The sequence below is a fragment of the Schistocerca nitens genome, chromosome 6 (assembly GCF_023898315.1).
Source record: "Schistocerca nitens isolate TAMUIC-IGC-003100 chromosome 6, iqSchNite1.1, whole genome shotgun sequence".
In the NCBI taxonomy this organism is placed as follows: Eukaryota; Metazoa; Arthropoda; class Insecta; order Orthoptera; family Acrididae; genus Schistocerca; species Schistocerca nitens.
The window spans coordinates 240,419,426-240,441,288 of NC_064619.1; the positions used below are offsets into that span (position 1 = coordinate 240,419,426).

At 40.0% G+C, this 21,863-nt stretch overlaps 1 protein-coding gene across 1 annotated transcript in view; it reads left to right on the plus strand.

Moving 5' to 3' along the window:
* LOC126262768 (potassium/sodium hyperpolarization-activated cyclic nucleotide-gated channel 2-like) overlaps positions 1-21,863 on the plus strand; it is a 292,876-nt gene that overhangs the window by 261,402 nt on the left and 9,611 nt on the right. Inside the window, exons 8-9 of the mRNA XM_049959582.1 lie at positions 10,722-10,839; positions 12,319-12,595. Of these exons, the coding sequence (XP_049815539.1) occupies positions 10,722-10,839; positions 12,319-12,595 (395 nt within the window). The remainder of the gene's footprint in view (positions 1-10,721; positions 10,840-12,318; positions 12,596-21,863) is intronic.

The window sequence follows — 21,863 nt, forward strand, 5'->3', positions numbered from 1 at the left end:
CAATGTCTATCGCCTTCAAAGCACGATACACAGGAACGCTGCGCCGCCAGCGACGACGGTAACCACGTCGCAGAGGCATTGCTGTGGCACGTTAATACAGGTAAACGTAGCAAATACGTTTGGACCTCCAATTAATTGTTGTTTATTGAACTGTCCAGAAAGATCAATGTCTATCGCCTTCAAAGCACGATACACAGGAATGCTGCACCGCCAGCGACGACGGTAACCACGTCGCAGAGGCATTGCTGTGGCTGTTGCTACGTTTACCTGTATTAACGTGCCACAGCAATGCCTCTGTGACGTGGTTACCATCATCGCTGGCGGCGCAGCATTCCTGTTTATCGTGCTTTGAAGGCGATAGACATTGATCTTTCTGGACAGTTCAATAAACAACAATTAATTGGAGGTCCAAACGTATTTCGTGGACTCCGTTTGAACTTTACATGTGATGTACAAGCCGTGTTTGGAGGTAGTACATGGCTTACACTTGCTGTAGTATGGGGCAATCATTGTGATTATGGTGGCCTTGAAGCTTTCCCAGATGCAAATATTCTTACATGGAAGACATGCAGTATAGCAGAGACAACAGGACTCTTAGCAAAAGTTCCATATGGTACACTTGTTCCCAGTATGCCATTTGTGTTGAGTACTAGAAGGAAGAAGAAACTAAATGCCGATGAGTATCTTTTTATATGGGCTAAAGTTGGTAATGGAAATTGTAAAATAAAGATAAATGGTGACTGTATGTTATATTACAGACAATAAAGTTTGTCCTACCCGAGAACCATCCTTATCTATCCCGTGAGATTTTTTTTTTTTTAATTAAAAACAATATTCACTTATATGTTTGTGGCCGTGCGAGCCTTCGTTGCTCGCTAGGCGGGTGACCTTGAAGCGGACTTAGCCGCTGCGCTCGCTGCTGCGTGGCTTCTGATTGGCTGGGTAGCCTGTGGCGCTCGATTCAAACGGCCTGGTGAACACACTCCCTAGTATTACTAGGAGCGTGTTGCTGGAGAATTCACTTCCGGTTGCTTGCGCAACACTCTTATAAGCCGCGCTGGCGCCGTAGTGGCGTGCAGGGACCGGACGTTGACGTCACGATAAGGACTGCTGGCTGCAGCTGCGCCGCAGCATGGAGCGTCATTCGCTCTGCGAACATCGAGGAGTGTGGACGCATAGCCCTGGGTGTCTCGCTGGGCGTTGGCTTGCTACGTTTACCTGTATTAACGTGCCACAGCAATGCCTCTGCGACGTTGTTACCGTCGTCGCTGGCGGCGCAGCATTCCTGTGTATCGTGCTTTGAAGGCAATAGACATAGATCTTTCTGGACAATTCAATAAACAACAATTAATTCGAGGTCCAAACGTATTTTGTGGACTCCGGGAAAGAGGTGAAACAATAAATGCTGCAAATGTCGTGGGATGCTGACAATGGGAGTCTGTCTCCTTCATGACAATGTGCATCTACACACCATTCATGCAACACAAGGGTTGTTGACTTCATTTGGTTGGTATCTTTTGAGCCACATCTCTTACGGCCCCGATCTCGCACCTAGTTACTATCATCTGTTCACTAAATTAAAGTAAAACCTTCATGGAAAACACTTTTCTGACAATGGTGAGGTGAAAACCAAAGTGAATAATTGGCTGAAAAAGGTGGCGGGAGTTGTCTATGACATAGGAATCAAAAAACTTGTCTCACAGATGACAAAATGTATTGAGGTAAATGGTGATTGTGTGAAAGAATAGTACAAGACCTATGTTGCAATGCATGTAAATTTTATTAATAAATTCATTTTATTCTTCAAAAAAATTCTTATAACCTTACTTCACAGATTAGCCTTGTAGAAAATGATCTGCTCAGTAGTATGCCACATAAATTTGTACTTTGTGCAGAAGACACCACATTAATAAACTCCAGAAAATATGTGAACAGACTGAAACTACAAAACAAAGAGTGCCTCAAATTATCCAGCACCGAGGTATCCACAGATAGTAGTCATGTGTGCCTGAGTTGTGTTTGCAGGTATGTGTATGTTGTCTAATTCAGAAAAGACCTTTTGACCTAAAGCTTACTGATTAATGTTCTTTTTGTTGTACCTACCTGCAACTCAACATCTCTGCTATATGGTGAGTAGTGATCTATTCTTTTCACAGCATTGCCATAATTCCATCCTGGATTTTCCATTGTTTGGATAAAACCTGTACTTTGACAAAACTACTCATCTTAAAACAAAATAGTTACCTGCATCTGTCAATAAACATCTGTTTACATTCCCCAACTACTTGTCATGAAACCTAACAACAAAACACTACCAGGTATCTAACATGTACATGCAGTCAATGAATCTAGATACTGGTAATCAGATAATCTGAAAATGAATTAGGTATGTTTTCAGTTTTTTTTAACTGGTAGGGACTTGCATTTTCTTACTTCATGTAAGATGGAACTTGTGGAATAACTTTGCATCCCCAAACATAATACCCCCCCACCCCACCCCTGCCCCCCCCCTCCCCTCCACTCTGAACTCTTGATAAAGAGGCAAGGCACATCAACCGCTACCTCCAACTACTTTAGTCAGACTGCAGCTGTTGCTTTGAACAAAAGTAGCAATTGGGAGTGGGCAGAGAAGGGGTAGGGATAGCAAAGTACAGCTGGGGAAAAAGAAGAGCTCTGTCTGGCAGAGCTTGCAGGGACTAGAAGGCAGCAGGACAAGGCTGCCATGGGCAGCGTCAGGCAGCTGTGGGAGAGACGAGAGGAAGGAACAGGGAATACAAAAGGACAGCAGCAGTGAGGGAAAAATACTGGTGGGTCAGTTGTTCTGGTACAGGGTGGTATTGGCTGATGTAGAGGGGCCACTTCCTTTATAGCTGGTTCTTAGGGGTGGCGGGAAGATTTGAGGTGTGTGGGGATATGACACAGGAAATCTGTTTGTGGACTACGTCCAGGGGTTAGTGCCTGTCTGTGAAGACCTTTGTGCGATGGCAGCTGTCGAAATGCAGGTAATGTTGGTTGTTGGTGCTTTAATGTGGACAGCTGTGTATCCACACATCCATTACAGAGGGGGAGGTCAATGTCCAGTAAGAGAGCTCACTGGGTTGAGGAGGACCAGGTCAATTGGACGGGGAGAGAAGGTGTTGAGGTTATGAAGGAATGAGGATAGTGTGTGTTGGCCCTGAGCCGAGATCATGAAAATATCATCAGTAAATGTGAACCAGGCCAGGGGTTTGGGGCTTTCGGTGGCCCATAAAAACGTCAGCCTAGAAGGGTGCCTTGGGTATGTCTATGACAGTGTCACATATTTGTTTGTATACCTTCTCTTCAAGCGAGAAGTAGTAATTGTTAGGATCAAGTTAGTGACGTGTATTAGAATAAGGTAGTGAGTTTGAAGCATGAAGGATATTGGGGCAGGTAGTATTCAATAGTGGCAAGACTATGGATGTGAGAGATATTGGTTTATAGGGAAGTTGTGTTAACAGTGACAAGTAGTGATCCTGGAAGTAAAGGAGTGGAGATGGTAGAAAGTTGGTGCAGGAAGTGGTGATATCTTTGACGTGAGAGGTTAGATTTGTTGGAAGTTGGTTGGAGGTTTTGGTCAATGAGGGCCACAGTTCTTTCAGTGGGGGCACAAATCCAGCTTCAATGGGGTGTGCAGGATTATTAGGTGTGTGGATATTGGGGCATATGTAGAAGGCGGGTGTGCATGGCGCTGTTGAGGTGAGGAGGGAAATAGATTCAGGGCAGCGGTTCTGAGGTAGTCTCCATGATTCATAACAACAGTGGTGGAACCTTTGCTAGTAGGATGAATAGGAGAGGATTTGTTCTGAGACTGCGTATGGGTGTCCTTTCTTCTACTAAAAGATTGGTGTTCTTATGAAGGGACATGGGGAAGGATGGTAAGGCCAGTCTGGAAGTAAGGAATTCCTGGAAGGTGACCAGGGGGTGTTATGGGGGTGGGGGAATCAGTTGTCATACAGTGGTATGAACTGTGAGAGGCAGGGTTCAATGTTGGGATTAAGTTGGCTTTTGTTGGAGGAACTGATGGCAAAGAAGTGTGTCCATTGCAGGGATCAGGGGGAGTGGAGTATATCTTTGACTCCAACATGGTTAAGTTTCGGTGTAGGGCTAAAGGTGAGGCTTTTGGGTAGGACTGAAACTCCTGTGGGGCTGAGGATTTTGGTGGAAAGCTTAACAACAGTGTTCTGGGATTGTTTCAGCTCTCGATTTGGTGACAGATGTGGCAAACTGAAAAGGTTAGCTAGGCAGGGTCGGAGTGCTATGTGAGGTTGATGAGAAGCAACTCAGGTGGGTAGAATAGGGGTTGTATAGATGTGACCCAAGGTGTTGTTAGGATGTCATGTTTCCAACTAAATATGCCATCCGTTCAAAAAATTCCAGAACGTACATAATTTCACTCCAATGATGTGTTGGAGCGAAATGCACTTGGCATCCCTGCATACATCTGTGTTTAATGTGTAACTGGCAGAAGTTTCATTCTTGTATGTCTTGTTAGTTACTGTTCCTTGCTGTACTGAGTACAACATTGTGTCGCACAGTTTTTGAATTTTGAGATGGCAGAGTTAGAGGAGCAACACTTCTGCATTACATTTTGTGTGGAACTCAAGAAAACCTTTACAGAGACACATCAAAAGATACAGGAAGTCTACCGTGATGAGTGCCTAAGCTGTACTCAGTGTTGCGAATTATTCACGTGGCTTAAAAATGGTTGGACGGAAGTTAAAGGTGACCCTCATTCAGGACGCCCTTCAGCATCTGCGGACAACGCTCATGTCAGGAATGTCAGCGAAACTGTCCATGCCAATCAAAGACTGACTGTCAGAGAGATTGCAGAAGAATGTAATATTTCAGTTGGATCATATAATGAAACCCTGATACAGCATCTTGGAATGCATCATATTGCAGCCAAGTTCATCCCATGGCTCACGAGTCAAGACCAGAAAGGCCTTTTCCTAGCAATCTGTGAAGAGCTTTTGGATCATGCAAATGAGAGCAAGATATTCCTTAAGAGAATTTTAACTGGTGTTGAGATGTGTGTCTGTGGTTATGATATTGAGACCGAGGTTCTATCTTCACAATGGGCCAGGAAAGGTTCTCCAGGAAAAAAAATGCTCGTCAGGCCAGGTCAAATGTCAAAGCCATCCTGATAGTTTTCTTTGACTTTGAAGGATCAATTCATCGAGACATGTTGTGACACCTGCAAGAAAATGTGAGAAGGAAACAACCTGAAATGTGGTGAGATAATTCTCAGATCTTGCATCATAATAACACACTTGCTCATTCATCCCCATTGTGCGTGACTGTTTCAAAAAAAAAAAAAAAAAAAAAAGCACATAATCAGAGTACCCCAATGAAAGGATGAAGATTTGCAATGATAGATGAGATAAAAGAAAATGTGCAGACAGTGCTTCATGCGATTCAGAAAGTGGCTTACCAAGACAGCTTCTGGAAGTGGAAACAGAATTGGGAGCAGTGTATCAATTGTGCAGATGAGTATTTGGAAGGAGACCATGCACAATAAGTAAAAGTAAATGTAGAGAAATTCTGTGTACAAAATTCTGCAATTTTTTGAACAGACCTCATACATCTACTTTAAAGGAAACAACAGGATACTTACTTTCTGGATGCACCTCATACCTCACTCATTGTTAAGTAGTAGCTCAATAAATGAATTGTAAATAAGAAATATCATTAACATAGAAAGTGAAAATACATATTGAAGTGAAAGTAAACTATTTATAAATGGAAAGAAAACAACCTACATGAAAAGACTTACAAAGAGAACAATAAATGAAGAGAAACTAAATATATGAGGGGCGTTCAATAAGTAATGCGACACATTTTTTCTCTGCCAGTTTCAGCTGAAAAAAATCCAGAATTTGTTGCTGGACATCATGTAATATTCCTGCTTCAGCCCCTATAGTTTCATGAAGTGACGATGGGTGGTAGCACTATACATAGCCTTCGAAATGGTGTCTGGAATGGAGGTGCATTCCAAGCAGAGTGAGTTGTCATTGAGTTTTGTTTGGTGGACAACCAGAGCATTGCAGATATTCATAGGCACTTGGAGAATGTGTGTGGAAACCTGGCAGTGAACAAACGCTTGGTGAGCCATTGAGCAAGGCATCTGTCATCATCGCAACAAGGTTGCGTGAACCTGTCTGATCTGCAGCATGCCGGTCGCCTGCACACAGCTGTGACTCCTCCAATGTTGGAACATGTGGACACTCTCATTGAAGGTGAACAATGTATGACAATAAAACATCTCACTGTGCAACTGGAGGTCTCTGTTGTTAGTGCTGAAATACACATCCGTCAGTTTGGGTAAGCGAAGATGTGTGCCTGCTAAGTTCCTCACCGCCTAACACAAGACCATAAAGAACAATGAAGGACAATCTGTGCTGAGTTGCTTGTACATTGTGAGGCTGATTGTACAATTTTCTGTTGAACATCATCACAGGTTATGGAACATGGATTCATTACTTCAAATTGGAAACAGAACAGCAGTCCATGGAGTGGCACCTTGCTATCTCTCCTCTGGAGAAAAAGATCAAATCTGCACCCTCAGCTGAAGTCATGGCGACAGTCTTCTGGGGCTGTGAAGGTGTTATTCTAGATCATGTATTCCCTCATGGTGCAATAATCAACTCTGAAGTGTATTGTGCTACACTCAGGAAATTGAAGAAACAACTTCAGCGTATTTCTCGCCACAAAAATGCAAACAAACTCCTCCTTTTCCATGACTGTGCAAGCCCTCACACAAGTCTGTGCAGCTAAGAGGAGCTCACAAAACTTCACTGTACTGCTGTTCCTCATCCACACTACAGCCTGGATCTCATACTTTCTGACTTCCATGTGTTTCGCCTAACAAAAGATGCGGGAAGCAGTATGTAGATGATGGGAGGTTATTGACACAGCAATATGTTGGCTATGGTGTCGACCAGCAGAATGGTACAGTGCAGGCACACAGGTTCTCCCAGTAAGGTGGTGTAAGGCTGTTGCATTGAACAGGGATTACGTTGAAAAATAGGATTTTGTAGCCAAAAGAATGGGGAGTAATACGACACATTGGAATCCTGAATAAAACCAACCTGCTTTCAGAAAAAAGTGTTGCATTACTTACTGAATGCCCCTCATAAGACTTAGGGGCGCATTGATAATAGAAGGTGAGAGTAACAAGTTCATGGGGTTGACAGTAGACAGAGTTATGACTTGGGAAAAAAATATAAAAAAGATCTGTTCAAAAATAAGCAGCAGTGTATTTTTAATAAAGAAAATATTCCACACTGTTGATATAGATACACTATTAAAGATGTATTATAGGCTTCTTCATCCACATTTAGAGTACTGTACAATAATACGGTGCAGGGCAGCAAATGTGTGCATAAACATACTGCTGAAGCTGCAAAAAAACAACAATCAGATGTTGTTTTGGAAGGCTGTCAACAAAAGTGTTCTGCAAAATCAAATTTTGATAGTCCCCACAATGTACTGGTATGCATGCATGTATGTATGTATGTTTGTATATAAGTAAGTACATGAAACAGTTATATAAGTCAAAGTAAATTATGCACTGATGTTAAATAGAGAACTACACAATTGAATCTTGAGAGTGACTATCACATCAACAGTATCAGACCAAAACATGCTGATGCTGATCCTGTTAAGTCTGGGTGCTTATTATACAGGGTGAGACAGAAGTTACACAACCATAAATTCAAAAAATTCAGATCTTTATTAATGTACTTATAATGTATGCACTCACAATATACATTTTCTCATAATATATGCTGAAAATATCCTCCTTGTGCTGCAACACACACTTCAACATATTTTGGATGGTCACTTCACTTATGCAGTATATTTCAACTTCAATGTTGTGCTTCAGTTCTCAATTGTGTGAAGTTTTTTCTTATAGTAGTTACATCTACATCGACATCTATATTTACATAGATACTCCACAAGCCACCATATGGTTGTGGCGGAGGGTGCCTAGAACCACTACTAGTCATTTCCTTTCCTGTTCCACTCGTAAGTAGAGCAAGGGAAAAACGACTGTCTGTATGCCCCCAAAGAAAAAAGTCATGCGGAGATAAATCTGTTGATGCAGGCAGTGAACTCACAGATTGTCATGCTGCTATTCGCTGTGCACAAATTTGCTCCCTCTTGCTGTGGCCAGCAGTGTCATTCATCAGCATCTAATAGACCTGTGAATTGTATGTTGATATCCTAGTAACATTCAGCTGTTATTGTTTCTGAGATTAAAAAATGGGCCTATAGTTATTTCGTGCAGTATTTCACACCCAACTCCAACCTTCTGCAAATGTGATGCGGGTCTCATAGAAAACATGAGGGTTTTGTGAACTCCAATGTCTGTCATTCTGGCTGTTTACATAGCCACATAAATGAAACCATGCTCCATCAGAGTAGAAAATATAATCCAACACCTGAACACCATTGTAATAAGACACAAAAAACTCTGACGATAATGTAGTCTTTTTCCTATATCAGGTTCTCAAAGCTCCTGTGCAATTTGAATGCAATACAGACAGAGTTTCAGCTTCCCTGTGGCTCTGTGAACACTCCTGTAAGACATTCCAGTTTGCTGACACAGTTTTCTTATCGACTTTCTTGGTGAACATAGCAAGGATGTGCAGATATTTTCCAATGAGGCATCACTAAATACACAAGGTCAGCCAGAATGTTCACATTCAGTCACATTACCAATTTTTCTGTAACAAGCAACTGTTCAAGAAATTCCTAATTTGTTAGGCAGTCTTGTTCCAGGAAAGCCACCTAACCCAACACTGATATCAAAAGGGCGGGAAACTGCTTCTTGGATATCAAGTCCTATGTGTCTACCACAAGGTTATCCACTGCCAATATATACATTCCCGCAAATAAGAAATTCAGTTTTCCACCATACCATTTCTTTCTTTCTTTTTTTAAGAGAGTACTTTAAAAGCACATGTTTGTTTAGTGTTAAGGAATATTGGAGAAGAACTTTAAAAAAACTGCAAAACTAAAGCAGTATCCTGAGAAGTGTACTACACACACTACGTCATTTGAGAAGCGCCCAAGACAAATTTTATGTTTGATCAACACTCAAGCATTGTGGCATAAAACAAAATTGGGTGCCTGTATGTATTAAATTAAATTAATAATAATGTTATTAAATCAAATTAATAATAATGTTTTACTCTGTTTTTGTTTTCATTCATTTGTTATACATGTATGTACACATGTCTATATTGTAAAGTAATATAACTGCTGAAATTGTAATTTAACCTGTAAGTTGCAAATAAATATTGATACATCCAATACTGACAAATGAAAAAGTAAACATGTACAGTAAGAGAAACTCTCACAGTATCGATACATAATTTAGCTTATGTATTTCCTCTTATAATTGCCAGTTTTATCTTTTATACTGTTTCTGTGTCACTTTCCATATGGAATACCTCTTCAAGTGATTCTTCAGTCTCTTGTCTTATATTAATTTTATTGTATTGTGATTCTTATAGGGGCTGTTAGTTGCTTTATCACATGTACATTTTCTCTTCTGTTGAGTGTAATTCTTTGCTAATTTTGTCCTCATCCCCTTCCGTCTCATCAAACCAAAACATACAGCACAGTGGCAAAGGAAATTGACTCACTGTCAGGAGGAGTGATGTTCTAAGCCTCATGTGACCCTCTGGATTTAGAGGTCACTTAAGGCACATATTGAGATGGTTTGTTTGATAAGGCTACAGCAGATGCATTCCCTAGTCCGTGATACACACTAGTATTCCATCTCTAATGACTTTGCAGTCACTGGAACATTACAACATGAACCTTACTAAATGGTGACACACAAGGAAAATTCATCCATCAGCTCAGTTAGCAGGACTATAGTATATCTCTTTGCAGTCGCAGAACAGCAAAAGGGAAAATTAAGTTATGCCAGTCATGACAATTTTATAGTTACAAGTTTTCATATTTCTAAGACTCTGGTGGAACTTCAAATTCTATGTAAATATGGCTAAACAGATTTATGCAATTTTATGAAAACAGTATTCAAGCCAGTGTTCCATTATTTTCTAAAATTGACAGTGACACAATTTGTATTGAAAACCTTACAAATTTGACACTCAGTCCCAGTTGAATCATTTAATGTGTAAAAGGTGAAATGATTTTGACTTTCCAGATGTTAAACAGTGTGATCATAGTAATAGATCTCCTTTCTCTCGCAGAAAATGTTACAGGAAACAAATAACAGCAAAACATGTTAGATTGGCCACATTGACTCCAAACAAGAGTCAAAATGGTACTGGAATTAGTTTTCTCCTCTACACTTTCATTTTTAGTAGCACAGATACACAGAATTCTGAAAGCAAGCAAAATACTTATCTCATTCTTTTGTGATATATAATTTAACATTTCTATGAAATTAATGTACAATGAGAATACATTCTTGTACTTCTGTCTGTGTACCAACAGTACAAAGAATTTTGCCTCCCAAAGTTTAGGCTTGACCAATGATTCCCTCCTATAATTTAATAGTTTTCTAAAGTGAATTTCTTTTTTGCTATAATTTAACATAATTTCATAATAAAGCTATTGTATAAAGTTATTTGTCTTTTATGTTGTAAATTGTAATGTTGCTTTATATTAACAATCTCATGTTTATCAGTGTGGAATTTAAATTTTAAATTTCTTTTTAGGATGTAATCAATTACAACTGCCGGTCTCTGGTTGCATCTGTTCCATTTTTTGCTAATGCAGATTCAAACTTTGTATCTGATGTTGTTACCAAACTTCGATATGAAGTGTTCCAGCCAGGTAAAGTTCACCAGTATATACTCCAATGAACATATAACAGTCATAGTGTGAACACCTTTAAAATAATATTATTAATTATAACCATATGCAACTATTGCATAACTGATAATGTGCAGATCCAGTCTGTAGCAGTTTATGGATTTCTTACCAAATTATCATAATAAAATAACTGTGGCAGTCAGTATCAACACATGGCAAATTTGCCCTCACTTGGTTTTAATAATGAATATGGAGCTTTGGAATAAAGTAATTTATCAGCAATATTAGCGTGAAATTATTTTATCAAACTATACAGTTTTAATAAATCACATAACAAACATGAATACTGCTACTGTTTCAATTTTCAAGTACTGTTAAAGTCTTTTGGCTTTCTAAAAACTATCATTGTAATACCTTAATTTTTCAGGATAGGTGTCCAATAAAATTACAATTCTGTGGCACTCTTTTGGTATCATCATCAGTAGACAGGAGGTACCTGTACAACTAAATATACATTGTGATTATATTTCAGCACATCTGCCACATCATTAGAATTTATATTTCACAGTGATTTGGAAGATCTTTCAGTTAGTTGAAAATGTAAATGTCAGCAATAGTAGGAAAAGTATAGAGAGCTACACATTCAAACAAGCAACCACACCTCTGCTCCAACCAGAGTGCTACCATTAGTTAAACATAAAATGTTGTAGAGAGAGAGAGAGAGAGAGAGAGAGAGAGAGAGAGAGAGAGTGTTCACACAGTCATATAAAATTTTTTGAAATTTCCATCATTTGATTGCTAACTGTTCATTTATTGTACGCAATCATTATTTTGGCCTTTGTAACCATTCTCAAGTGCATGTTAAAATGTTAAAATATGTTAGAACAAATAAGCCCTCGGTCACAAATATTTAGTCAAAATTGACCAGGTTTCGATGCTACTATGAGCATCGTCTTCAGAATTAAACTAACTGTTCTAAAACATAATAGGTATATAAGACATTAATAAACTAAAGTGTTTACTGACTGGAAAGAGTTGCAGTACTAACAAGTCACATTCTAAAAAAAAATCTAAGCCGGAAAGGCAACGTCATTAAAAGTTGTAAATAAGATAAAATGGCAAGCCGCTAAGGGCTGCTCGTACCTGAGTGAACACGGGTTGCAACAAAAATATGTCTGACTTGTGACATGTCATTGTCAAAAATACAAGACCAGAATATGAATTTTCTATGACGACATGTTACAGACTGGTCAGACATATTTTAACATTTCAACACGCACTTGAGAATGGCTACAAAGCCAAAATCATGATTGTGTACAATCAATGGACAATTAACAGTCAATTAGCAGAAATTTTGTTCCAATAAATAAATAAATAAAATGTATATTGTGTGCAATGCAGAAAAAGACAGAAAATTTTTAGTTTGTTTCAATAATTGTAACATAATTTTTATCTTATGTTAACATTTAAAAAATAAACATTTAAACATTTTCTGCACAGGTGACATCATCATCAAGGAAGGAACCATTGGTACCAAAATGTATTTTATTCAAGAAGGTATAGTTGACATTGTCATGGCAAATGGAGAAGTTGCTACAAGCTTAAGTGATGGCTCTTATTTTGGGGAAATCTGTCTGCTGACGAATGCACGTCGTGTTGCCAGTGTGAGAGCAGAAACTTACTGTAATCTCTTTTCCTTATCAGTGGAACATTTCAATGTCGTTCTAGACCAGTATCCTTTAATGCGTCGCACCATGGAAAGCGTGGCAGCTGAAAGGTATGGATAATATTATTGATCTCACTTTTTTAACAATTAATTTGGGTTTTGTGGTTTACTAGTTCCATCTTATCTAACTAAAGTGTTGATTAATGGTTAAACCTGATCAGGATGTGCAGTAACAGTCAGAAAGGTGAAATAGTGAAACATGCAATGATTAAATCGTATTTAATCAGCACAGTAACTGGTACAGTAAAGAACTAGAAGGAACTATATGAAATCTCCATTGAGACAATTCAACACATTTTTACGTGAGATGTGAATGTGAAATGAAATTTCTGGTGAATATTTTTCCATGAGTCATTGCAATAACAGTCAGAATTCAACCTTGGATTTTTCTTGAACCCATTCCAAGTGTGTTTAATCATCATTCATCATTAGTGAAAGCCTTGTGATAATTTAAAACATAGTAGGGTAGCTATGGCTTCCATATCATATAGTGCTATGGCCCACATGGCAAGGGTTTGGGAGTGTGACTGGCATAGGAATGTAGTAGGACGTTGTGTAGGCCGGGTGGGTGGTGAAATACCACTGTAGAAGGGGTGATAAGGAACTTTGGTTGGATGTCCCTTATTTATGGGTAGGATGATAGATAATCAAAGCCCTGATGAAGGATATGGTTCAGTTGCTCCAGCCCAGAATGATGCAGGATGACGATGGAGGCGCTTCCTTGTAGCTGGTTTTTGGGCATTGGTGGGAGGATTGCGGGTGCATCTGGATATGGCACGGAAAATCTGAATGCAGACTAGGTTTGGTGGGTAGTGTGAAGGCCCATGTGAGACCGTCAGCATATGTGGCAAGAGAATTCTCATCACTATAGATACGCCGTATGCTGTATGGGAGCAATTTTTTTGGTGTGGAAGGGGTGACAGCTATCAAAATCCAGGTACTGTTGATGGTTAGTGTGTTTACTGTGGACAAAGATGTGGATGGAGCCATTAGAGAGATGGAGGCAACCATCCAGGAAGGTGGAATGTTAGGTTGTCTTTCCCAGTTCATACCACCATCCAACAGTGACCTTACCCCCCTCCGACCTAACCACTCCCTGGTCACCTTCCAGGAATTTCTTACTTCCAGCTATGCATCATTATCATTCCCAAGGCCTTCCTAAGAACACAAGCCTCTCAACAGAAGAGACGACAGCCATTCAAATCCTCAAAGCCGATCCTGACCTAATCTTTCTCCCTGCTGACAATAGCTCCCCCACTGTAATGACAAATAGCAGTCACTACCTGACAAAAGCCTTCCACCAGCTTTGTGACTTCTCTACCTATAAGCTCTCCATAGTGATCCCATCTCAGAAGTCCAACATAACCTCCAATCCCTACTGAAATCCTTAGGCTCATTCCAGAACTTCTTCCCAATAACACCGCAAACGTGCACCTTTAACATGCTCCCAAAAGCAAGAAACACAAAATCCCTGGACACCCCATTGTAGACAGTTATTGTGCTGCTCCTGAAGGAGTTTGTGCTCTTATTGACCAACATCTCCAACCATTTGCCTGAAGCCTGGACCCCTGCATCAAAGATGCTAACCACTTCCTTCACTGACTCTCTACCCTCACTCCACCCCCTCTCTCTCATTGTGCCTCCTCTTCATTTTATTCACCTTCCAATTCTCCTTCACTGTTGTCATCTTCCTCTCCTGTGGGAAGTTCTTTCTCTCATCCTCTCTGATGAGACATTCTTAATGCTGGTCACATTGTACGGTTCACGATTTGGAAGATCCTTCAGTTAGTTGAAAATGTAAATGTCAGCAATAGTAGGAAAACTATAGAGAACTACACATTCACACAAGCAGCCACACCTCATGCACACGACTGCTACCATTGGCTGCTCCACGCAGAATGTGACTCATGTTAACAGCAATCTGGAGTGGGGTGGGGAAGGGGGAGGAATAGCAGGTTACAAGCGGAGGGAGAGAGCTGTCTGGCAGGGCATGCAGGGACTAGATGGCAACCTGACGAGACTGCCAGATGCAGCATCGGGAGGTTGGGTGGGGGGGGGGGGGGGGGTGGAGAGCATAGAAGGAGAGGAGAAGGGAAGGGGGAAGGATGGGTGGGTGCATTGGCAGAGGGCAGAACACAATGAGGGTGGGGGGACATAAAAAGGAGGAGGTGATAGGACAGAGGGGGCCACCCTCCTCCCAACATTGTCTGCCCCTCTGTCCAAGTCACATTCTGGTTGGAGCAGCCAATGGTAGCACTCATGTGTGCATGAGGTGTGGTTGCTTGTTTGAATGTGTGGCTCTCTATACTTTTCCTACTATTGCTGACATTTACATTTTCAACTAACTGAAAGATCTTCCAAATCTCTGTGAACTGTACAATGTGACCAGCATTAAGAATGTCTCATCAGAGAGGATGAGAGGAAGAACTTCCCACAGGAGAGGAAGAAGACAACAGTGAAGGAGAATTGGAAGGTGAATAAAATGAAGAGGAGGCACAATGAGAGAGAGGGGGTGGAGTGAGGGTTGAGAGTCAGTGAAGGAAGTGGTTAGCATCTTTGATGCAGGGGTCCAGGCTTCAGGCAAATGGTTGGAGATGTTGGTCAATAAGAGCACAAACTCCTTCAGGAGCAGCACAATAACCGTCTACAATGGGGTGTCCAGGGATTTTGTGTTTCTTGCTTTTGGGAGCATGTTGAAGGTGGGTGTTTGCAGTGTTATTGGGAAGAAGTTCTGGAATGAGCCTAAGGATTTCAGTAGGGATTGGAGGTTATGTTGGACTTCTGAGATGGGATCACTATGGAGAGCTTATAGGTAGAGAAGTCACAAAGCTGGTGGAAGGCTTTTGTCAGGTAGTGACTGCTATTTGTCATTACAGTGGGGGAGCTATTGTCAGCAGGGAGAAAGATTAGGTCAGGATCGGCTTTGAGGATTTGAATGGCTGTCATCTCTTCTGTTGAGAGGCTTGTGTTCTTAGGAAGGCCTTGGGAATGATAATGATGCATAGCTGGAAGTAAGAAATTCCTGGAAGGTGACCAGGGAGTGGTTAGGTCGGTGGGGGGTAAGGTCACTGTTGGATGGTGGTATGAACTGGGAAAGACAACCTAACATTCAACCTTCCTGGATGGTTGCCTCCATCTCTCTAATGGCTCCATCCACATCTTTGTCCACAGTAAACACACTAACCATCAACAGTACCTGGATTTTGATAGCGGTAACCCCTTCCACACCAAAAAAATTGCACCAAATGATAAATTTTCACAAAACACCAATGAAGGAAAATGGCTAATTATAAACAGTTCTCAGAGTCAGTGACTGAAACCTTACTAACACATTAACACAGAATTTATATAGATGACTACAGCCAAACTATTCACTTAAGTTCATAAAATATTTACATGTCTAATTGTCACACTCAGGTCTGCACAAATTAGTGACTTTGACATTCAGATGTTAATTAGATAAGTGCAAACTGGAAGTTTATGCTTTGAGATATTAACAAACACAAAACTTGCTAATTGCAGAGACCATCATGTAGGTGTTAACCCTGTGAGTAACTAACACAGATTGCTGGACCTATTGACCATAGGTGGTGTGTATGTAAAGATCAAGTTTAGAAGTGATTGCATCAGAGCAAACCAAGTAGTAACTTGGTTTAACTGTATGTAATAATTATAAAAGTTATAAAGTTACATGAACTATTTTTTAACAACATATACACAGCCACAGCCATATACACTACCAAGCTTCGTGTAAAAATCAAAGGTTTGCAGAATAAATGAAGTTTGGAAGGTAGGAGACAAGGTACTGGTGGAAGTCAAACTGTGAGGACAGGTCATGAGTCATGCTTGGGTAGTTCAGTTGGTAGAGCACTTGCCCGTGAAACACAAAGATCTCAAGTTTGAGTCTCGGTCCGGCATGCAGTTTTGAGCTGCCAGGAAGTTTCAAAGGTTCGCAGTTTTCCTAACAATACCAGAGAAGGAAAGCTGCTACTCACCATATAGCGGAGATGCTGAGTCGCGAAAAGGCACAACAAAAAGACTCACACAATTAAAGCGTTCGGCCATTAAGGCCTTTGTCAGCAGTAGACACACACACACACACACACACACACACACACACACACACACACACATATTTATATAAATGCATCTTGCACACACATCTGCAGTCTCAGAGAGCTGAAACCACACTGTGAACAGCAGCACCAGTGCATGATGGGAGTGGCGACTGGGTGGGGGTAAGGAGGAGGCTGTGGCGGGGAGGGGGAGGGGGAGGGATAGTATGGTGGGAGTGGTGGACAGTGAAGTGTTGCAGTTTAAACGGAGGGCAGGAGAGAAGGTGCGGAGAGGAGGAGGGGATAAGTAGCGGAAAGGAGAGAAATAAAAGAAATTAAAAGACTGGGTGTGGCGGTGAAATGACGGCTGTGTAGTGCTGGAATGAGAACAGGGAGGAGGCTGGATGGGTGAGGACAGTGACTAACGAAGGTTGAGACCAGGAGGGTTACGGGAACGTAGGATGTATTGCCACCACTCCCACCATACTATCCCTCCCCCTCCACACCACAGCCTCCTCCTTACCCCCACCCAGTCGCCACTCCTATCATACACTGGTGCTACTGTTCGCAGTGTGGTTTCAGCTCTCTGAGACTGCAGATGTGTGTGCAAGTTGTGTTTACGTGAGTCTGTGTGTGTGTGCGCGCGTGTGTGTGTGTGTGTGTGTGTGTGTGTGTGTGTCTGCTGCTGACAAAGGCCTTAATGGCCGAAAGCTTTAATTGTGTGAATCTTTTTGTTGTGCCTATTGCAACTCAGCAACTCCGCTATATGGTGAGTAGCAACTTTCCTTCTCTGATATTGTTACATTCCATCCTGGATTTTCCATTGTTTGATTGCAGCTTCCTAACTTACTTAATTTCTTAATTAAAACATTATGCTAACCAAAGCTATTTTCTAGTTTCAAGAAAGCAAGACAACAACATTATAAAACCAGTTCTTAAAATTTAAAATGTTTAAAGATCCAGTTAATGAAAGTATTTTCTGGATGGTGGAAACTTTAATTGTGAACAATTTTTTAGTTAATGACTTTTCAAGAAGAGTAAACTGTTTACTAGAAAAAGAGAAATAAGAAATTTTGAATGAGCTATATTGCTTTGGAGATAAACAGTCATTAGCTCACAACACTTTTACAATCGCATGGCAAGTGAACATTGTAAATTACACATTTCTCCTGAAAGAAAAGTTTTTTGAAAAACTATCTATGGTTTTTGAATTGGCATAACTTAGATAGACTATTAATAATAATGTTGGATGAAGTATTGACTAGATAAGAATTTCGATATTTTAGGCAGATATGGTACAGTTACTACCACTAGGATCTTCATCTTCTTAACCCTATTCTTTCTTGACTTAGCTAGCACTGTAAGATTGCTTTTTAACTAGTTGAGTGGCATGAATACCATGATCTTGAAAGCACTGAAACTATTGGAGATCCAAAGTGCTAAAGATGTGAAGCAAATTTCACTAATATTTTCAGATCTCATTGGACTCACTCCTTGGTCTTCATCTCTGTCTTACTAATCATGAACTTAAATTTATAGAGAACTTTTTATTTTTATATTTTGTTGCTGCTGTTATGAGCAGTTTCTTTATCTTCTTATTTTCTGAGCAAAATTCTCATTTCACATTCAAACTTGTGCAGAAACAAACATTGAGTAGTGACTAATATATTTACTTCATGATATCTGATCTGCTGCTCTAGAAGTAAAGCACATGCCTGGAAAACCAAGAGGTCACAGGATCAAATCCCAGTCGGGCTTTTAATCTAGCCTTCCATCTCTGGAATGACACATGGTTCAGATTCTAAGTTAAATTATAGGTCCACTTTCCCCAACTGGATAACTGGGGTAGATTAGGGACACAAAAATCACCAAACTGACATCCAATTGAAAGACTTTCACTCGGTCACTGAAATGAAATTATTAATATGAATTTCATGATAGTGTAAGTTTCATGTTCTGATTACCAGTTTGATGAAATAAGCACAGCTGTTATGAACATCTTTCAGTAAACAATGACATAACCATAAATTATACAGACAGGGATTGAAAGCAAGGAGTACAGAGTTTTATTTATTTCACCATCACGTATAACATTCACTTTTTAGAACTCTTTTCTAATGTCATGCCTTTATAACATATTCGAATTGTCATGTAACATGTCTAAAGCATATGTACAGGAATACAAAGGTTTATTAGCACCATCTGAAGTTGTACCTTCCTTCTCCTAGAGGTTGAATGGTAGCCAGAAAGACAGTGGTGAAGAGTAAACATAACAACAGTTGAAACAGGTACTAACAAAAAGAAAAACTGCAGTTTAAAAAGAAAGAAAAGAAATTTGGATCAGAAAGAACATTCAGTCAGTATCTTCCATTAAAACATGACAAGCCTCATAAATAAAAAAGATGAATTTTCAGATTCCATATAGAAAAATGGTAGGACAAGTAGGATGTTAGCAGGTGTGTAATCTGTACCAGGACATCATTTTGAAACCACTGAACCCAGACAGACACATCAAAGAATGTAAAGCTAATACCTTATTATTGCTCTAACAGTTAGTTCATTTTAAAGATGGTTTTTATGAATAATTCCACATAGCAACTCATCATAAGTAAAATATATATACAGACAATAATATAAAAGTTATATAACAACTCTTTTTCACAGTCTGTACGGAGCACTCATTGATGACATCTTGACTCCAGTTGCATAAAGTTTTATGTATTTGTATATACAGGGTTAGTCAGGAGGAAGGTACATGCTTTGAGGGGTAATAGTATTGGTGATAATGAACAAAAACTTACTGAACAAATAACATATGCCCTTCTTTTTAACTGTATCCAACATACAGGTGCTTGAAAGTCGCATTAGTCACATGCCCTTCACCATCACTCACATGGGGTACAACCAAAGAGACAATAAGTTATGTAGTTTTGTCTTTACTGGCCATTTCAGCATGATGGAGATCCTGCACATCCTGTACAGCATGTCACCGAAACGTATCCTGTGTGATCGATCGGTCACCATGGAGTCATTTCCTGACCACCGAGGTCACCCAATCTTACTCCATCAGAATAGTATTTGTGGTATTGGCTTCAGAACAAAATCTATAAGTACAGAATGGACACAAAGGATGATAATCTCACTTGTATTTTAACGTGCATGTGCTTAATTAAAGGACCATGTGAATCAGATCAGATCAGCAACACTGCAGCTTTCGACAAGAGCTGCCTGCAAAATGCATTGCAGCTGATAGTCGACTTTTTGAACATCTTTTGAGAGGAAATACACAATTAAAAAGAAAATGTTAGCACACAATGTTTCATTAGTATCAGCTGCATTTATCCTGTTTCCATTACGTTCCTTGGAAACTGTAGTCAGCAGTACATTTGCTCATATGACATTTTTCATTCAAAATCACTAAAGCCCCTCAAAGCACACACCTTTCCTCCAGACACACCCTGTATAAGGTGTATTCAAAAAGAAATGAGCTGAAGGCTGTAAGGCAAAAGTAACTCAAAGTATCATGATCTCATTACCTGCAGAAGAAGGTGCAGTTCCTATACGATCACTGAGGTCCCAAATGCACCACTTGAGGGACACGGGTGTGGGCCATGTGGCAACAGAGCAAGCAAATGTATACCTCGATCATCCACTGTGCTCAGTTATGTAGAAGACAGTGAAATGAAGGCTTCAAAAGAAAAGCACTCGTGATGCTATTGTCCAGCAGGTGGATGCCCTCACTATGCAAGTCTGACAAGCTGCAATACAAAATAATGCTACAGAGATCAGTGTTGGAAGTGTTCATGCCGTTATTTAGGACAGAATGAAATTTTGCAAAATGTGCACCCAGTGATCACCTCATAGTCTTCAACCAGCACAGGAAGCACTATCTGCACTATCTCTTGAACATGTGCAGCTCTAAGCCAAGGAAGGGAATGATTTCCTGTCATGGATGGTCACTGAATATAAGACACTGTATCATCACTTCGCACTTGAGCCAAAATGACATAATCTCCAGTAGAAGTGTGCAGGGTTGCCACCACCCAAAGAATCAGGCGATCCATTCAAATGTGGGGAGGATTATGTCTGAGTTATTCTGTGACCAAAAGGATCCCCTTCTTATTGACTTGTTGCAACAATGTAAAACAGTGAATGTGTAGCGATATTCACTAAACTTGACCATTCTCAATGCAATCAAATCAAAATGATCAGGGCAGTTCATCTGAAGGTTTATTCTGCTCCATAAAAGTGCAAGGCCCCTTACAGCAAACGCAGACAAGGAGCTCTTGCAGACATTCAAAAAGGAGGTCCTCAGTCACCTTCAATAAGTCTTGACTTGTCTCCCTTTAATTTTGCCACTTTGGTGAACTAAAGTAGGTTCTTGGAGGCAAAAAATACACCTCGGATGAGGATGTCAAGCAGTACAGTCTGAACTGGTGTGCAGTACAGTCAGATTGGTAATGATAGTTGCAAATGTTCTATATCCAAGATGAGGCGGATGTTTGACCGAATAATAATTAGTGTTTTGTTGAAAAATAACAGTAGAGCTGGAAACATGCAAGCTTGTGATACTGATACTTTACTGGTCACCAGCATGGTGCAACTTACATTTCATCTCACAACTGGAGGGAATATTAAGTCAGGTTATATGGACAGAACTATATTGTTAAAATTTTTTTAATGTAGACTTTCTGTCAGGTAGTACTGACCAAGGACATTTGCAAATGCTCATTTCAGCTTAGAAATATGTTCCACAGGTAAGTTCCAAGTAAGGATTTAAATGTAAAATTGATACTCTCTGTCGGAGATGGTCAAATGTTGGCATGAAACAATTTGGTGCATGTTGTAAGAGAGGAATACCTCACAAGAGGATTAACCAGAGCATTTCACTGGCTGAACCTCAGTCAGTACTGAACATATACATACATCACAAAAATGGTGCACAATAGGGTTACTCATTTATAAGCAATTAAAGGTATCTTTTACATACAGTGTTTTTCTCTATCTTTGGTTTCATCCCAAATGAAACACATTCACTTTGTCCCATTACAGTACCTGTACCAAACATTTCCAGTTAAAAAGATTACACGGTGGTATATAGGTTGTTAACTAATACGTGGGAAACTTCTGGAAAATAGACAGCACTTAAAAACAAGCAAATAAGTGAATACATACATGTGGTCATTTTTTTTGTTTTCCTAGTTACAGAAACTTTTTTGTTGTTAAATGTTTTCTTTATGTCTGTCTTTTTATTTTCAAGTTTC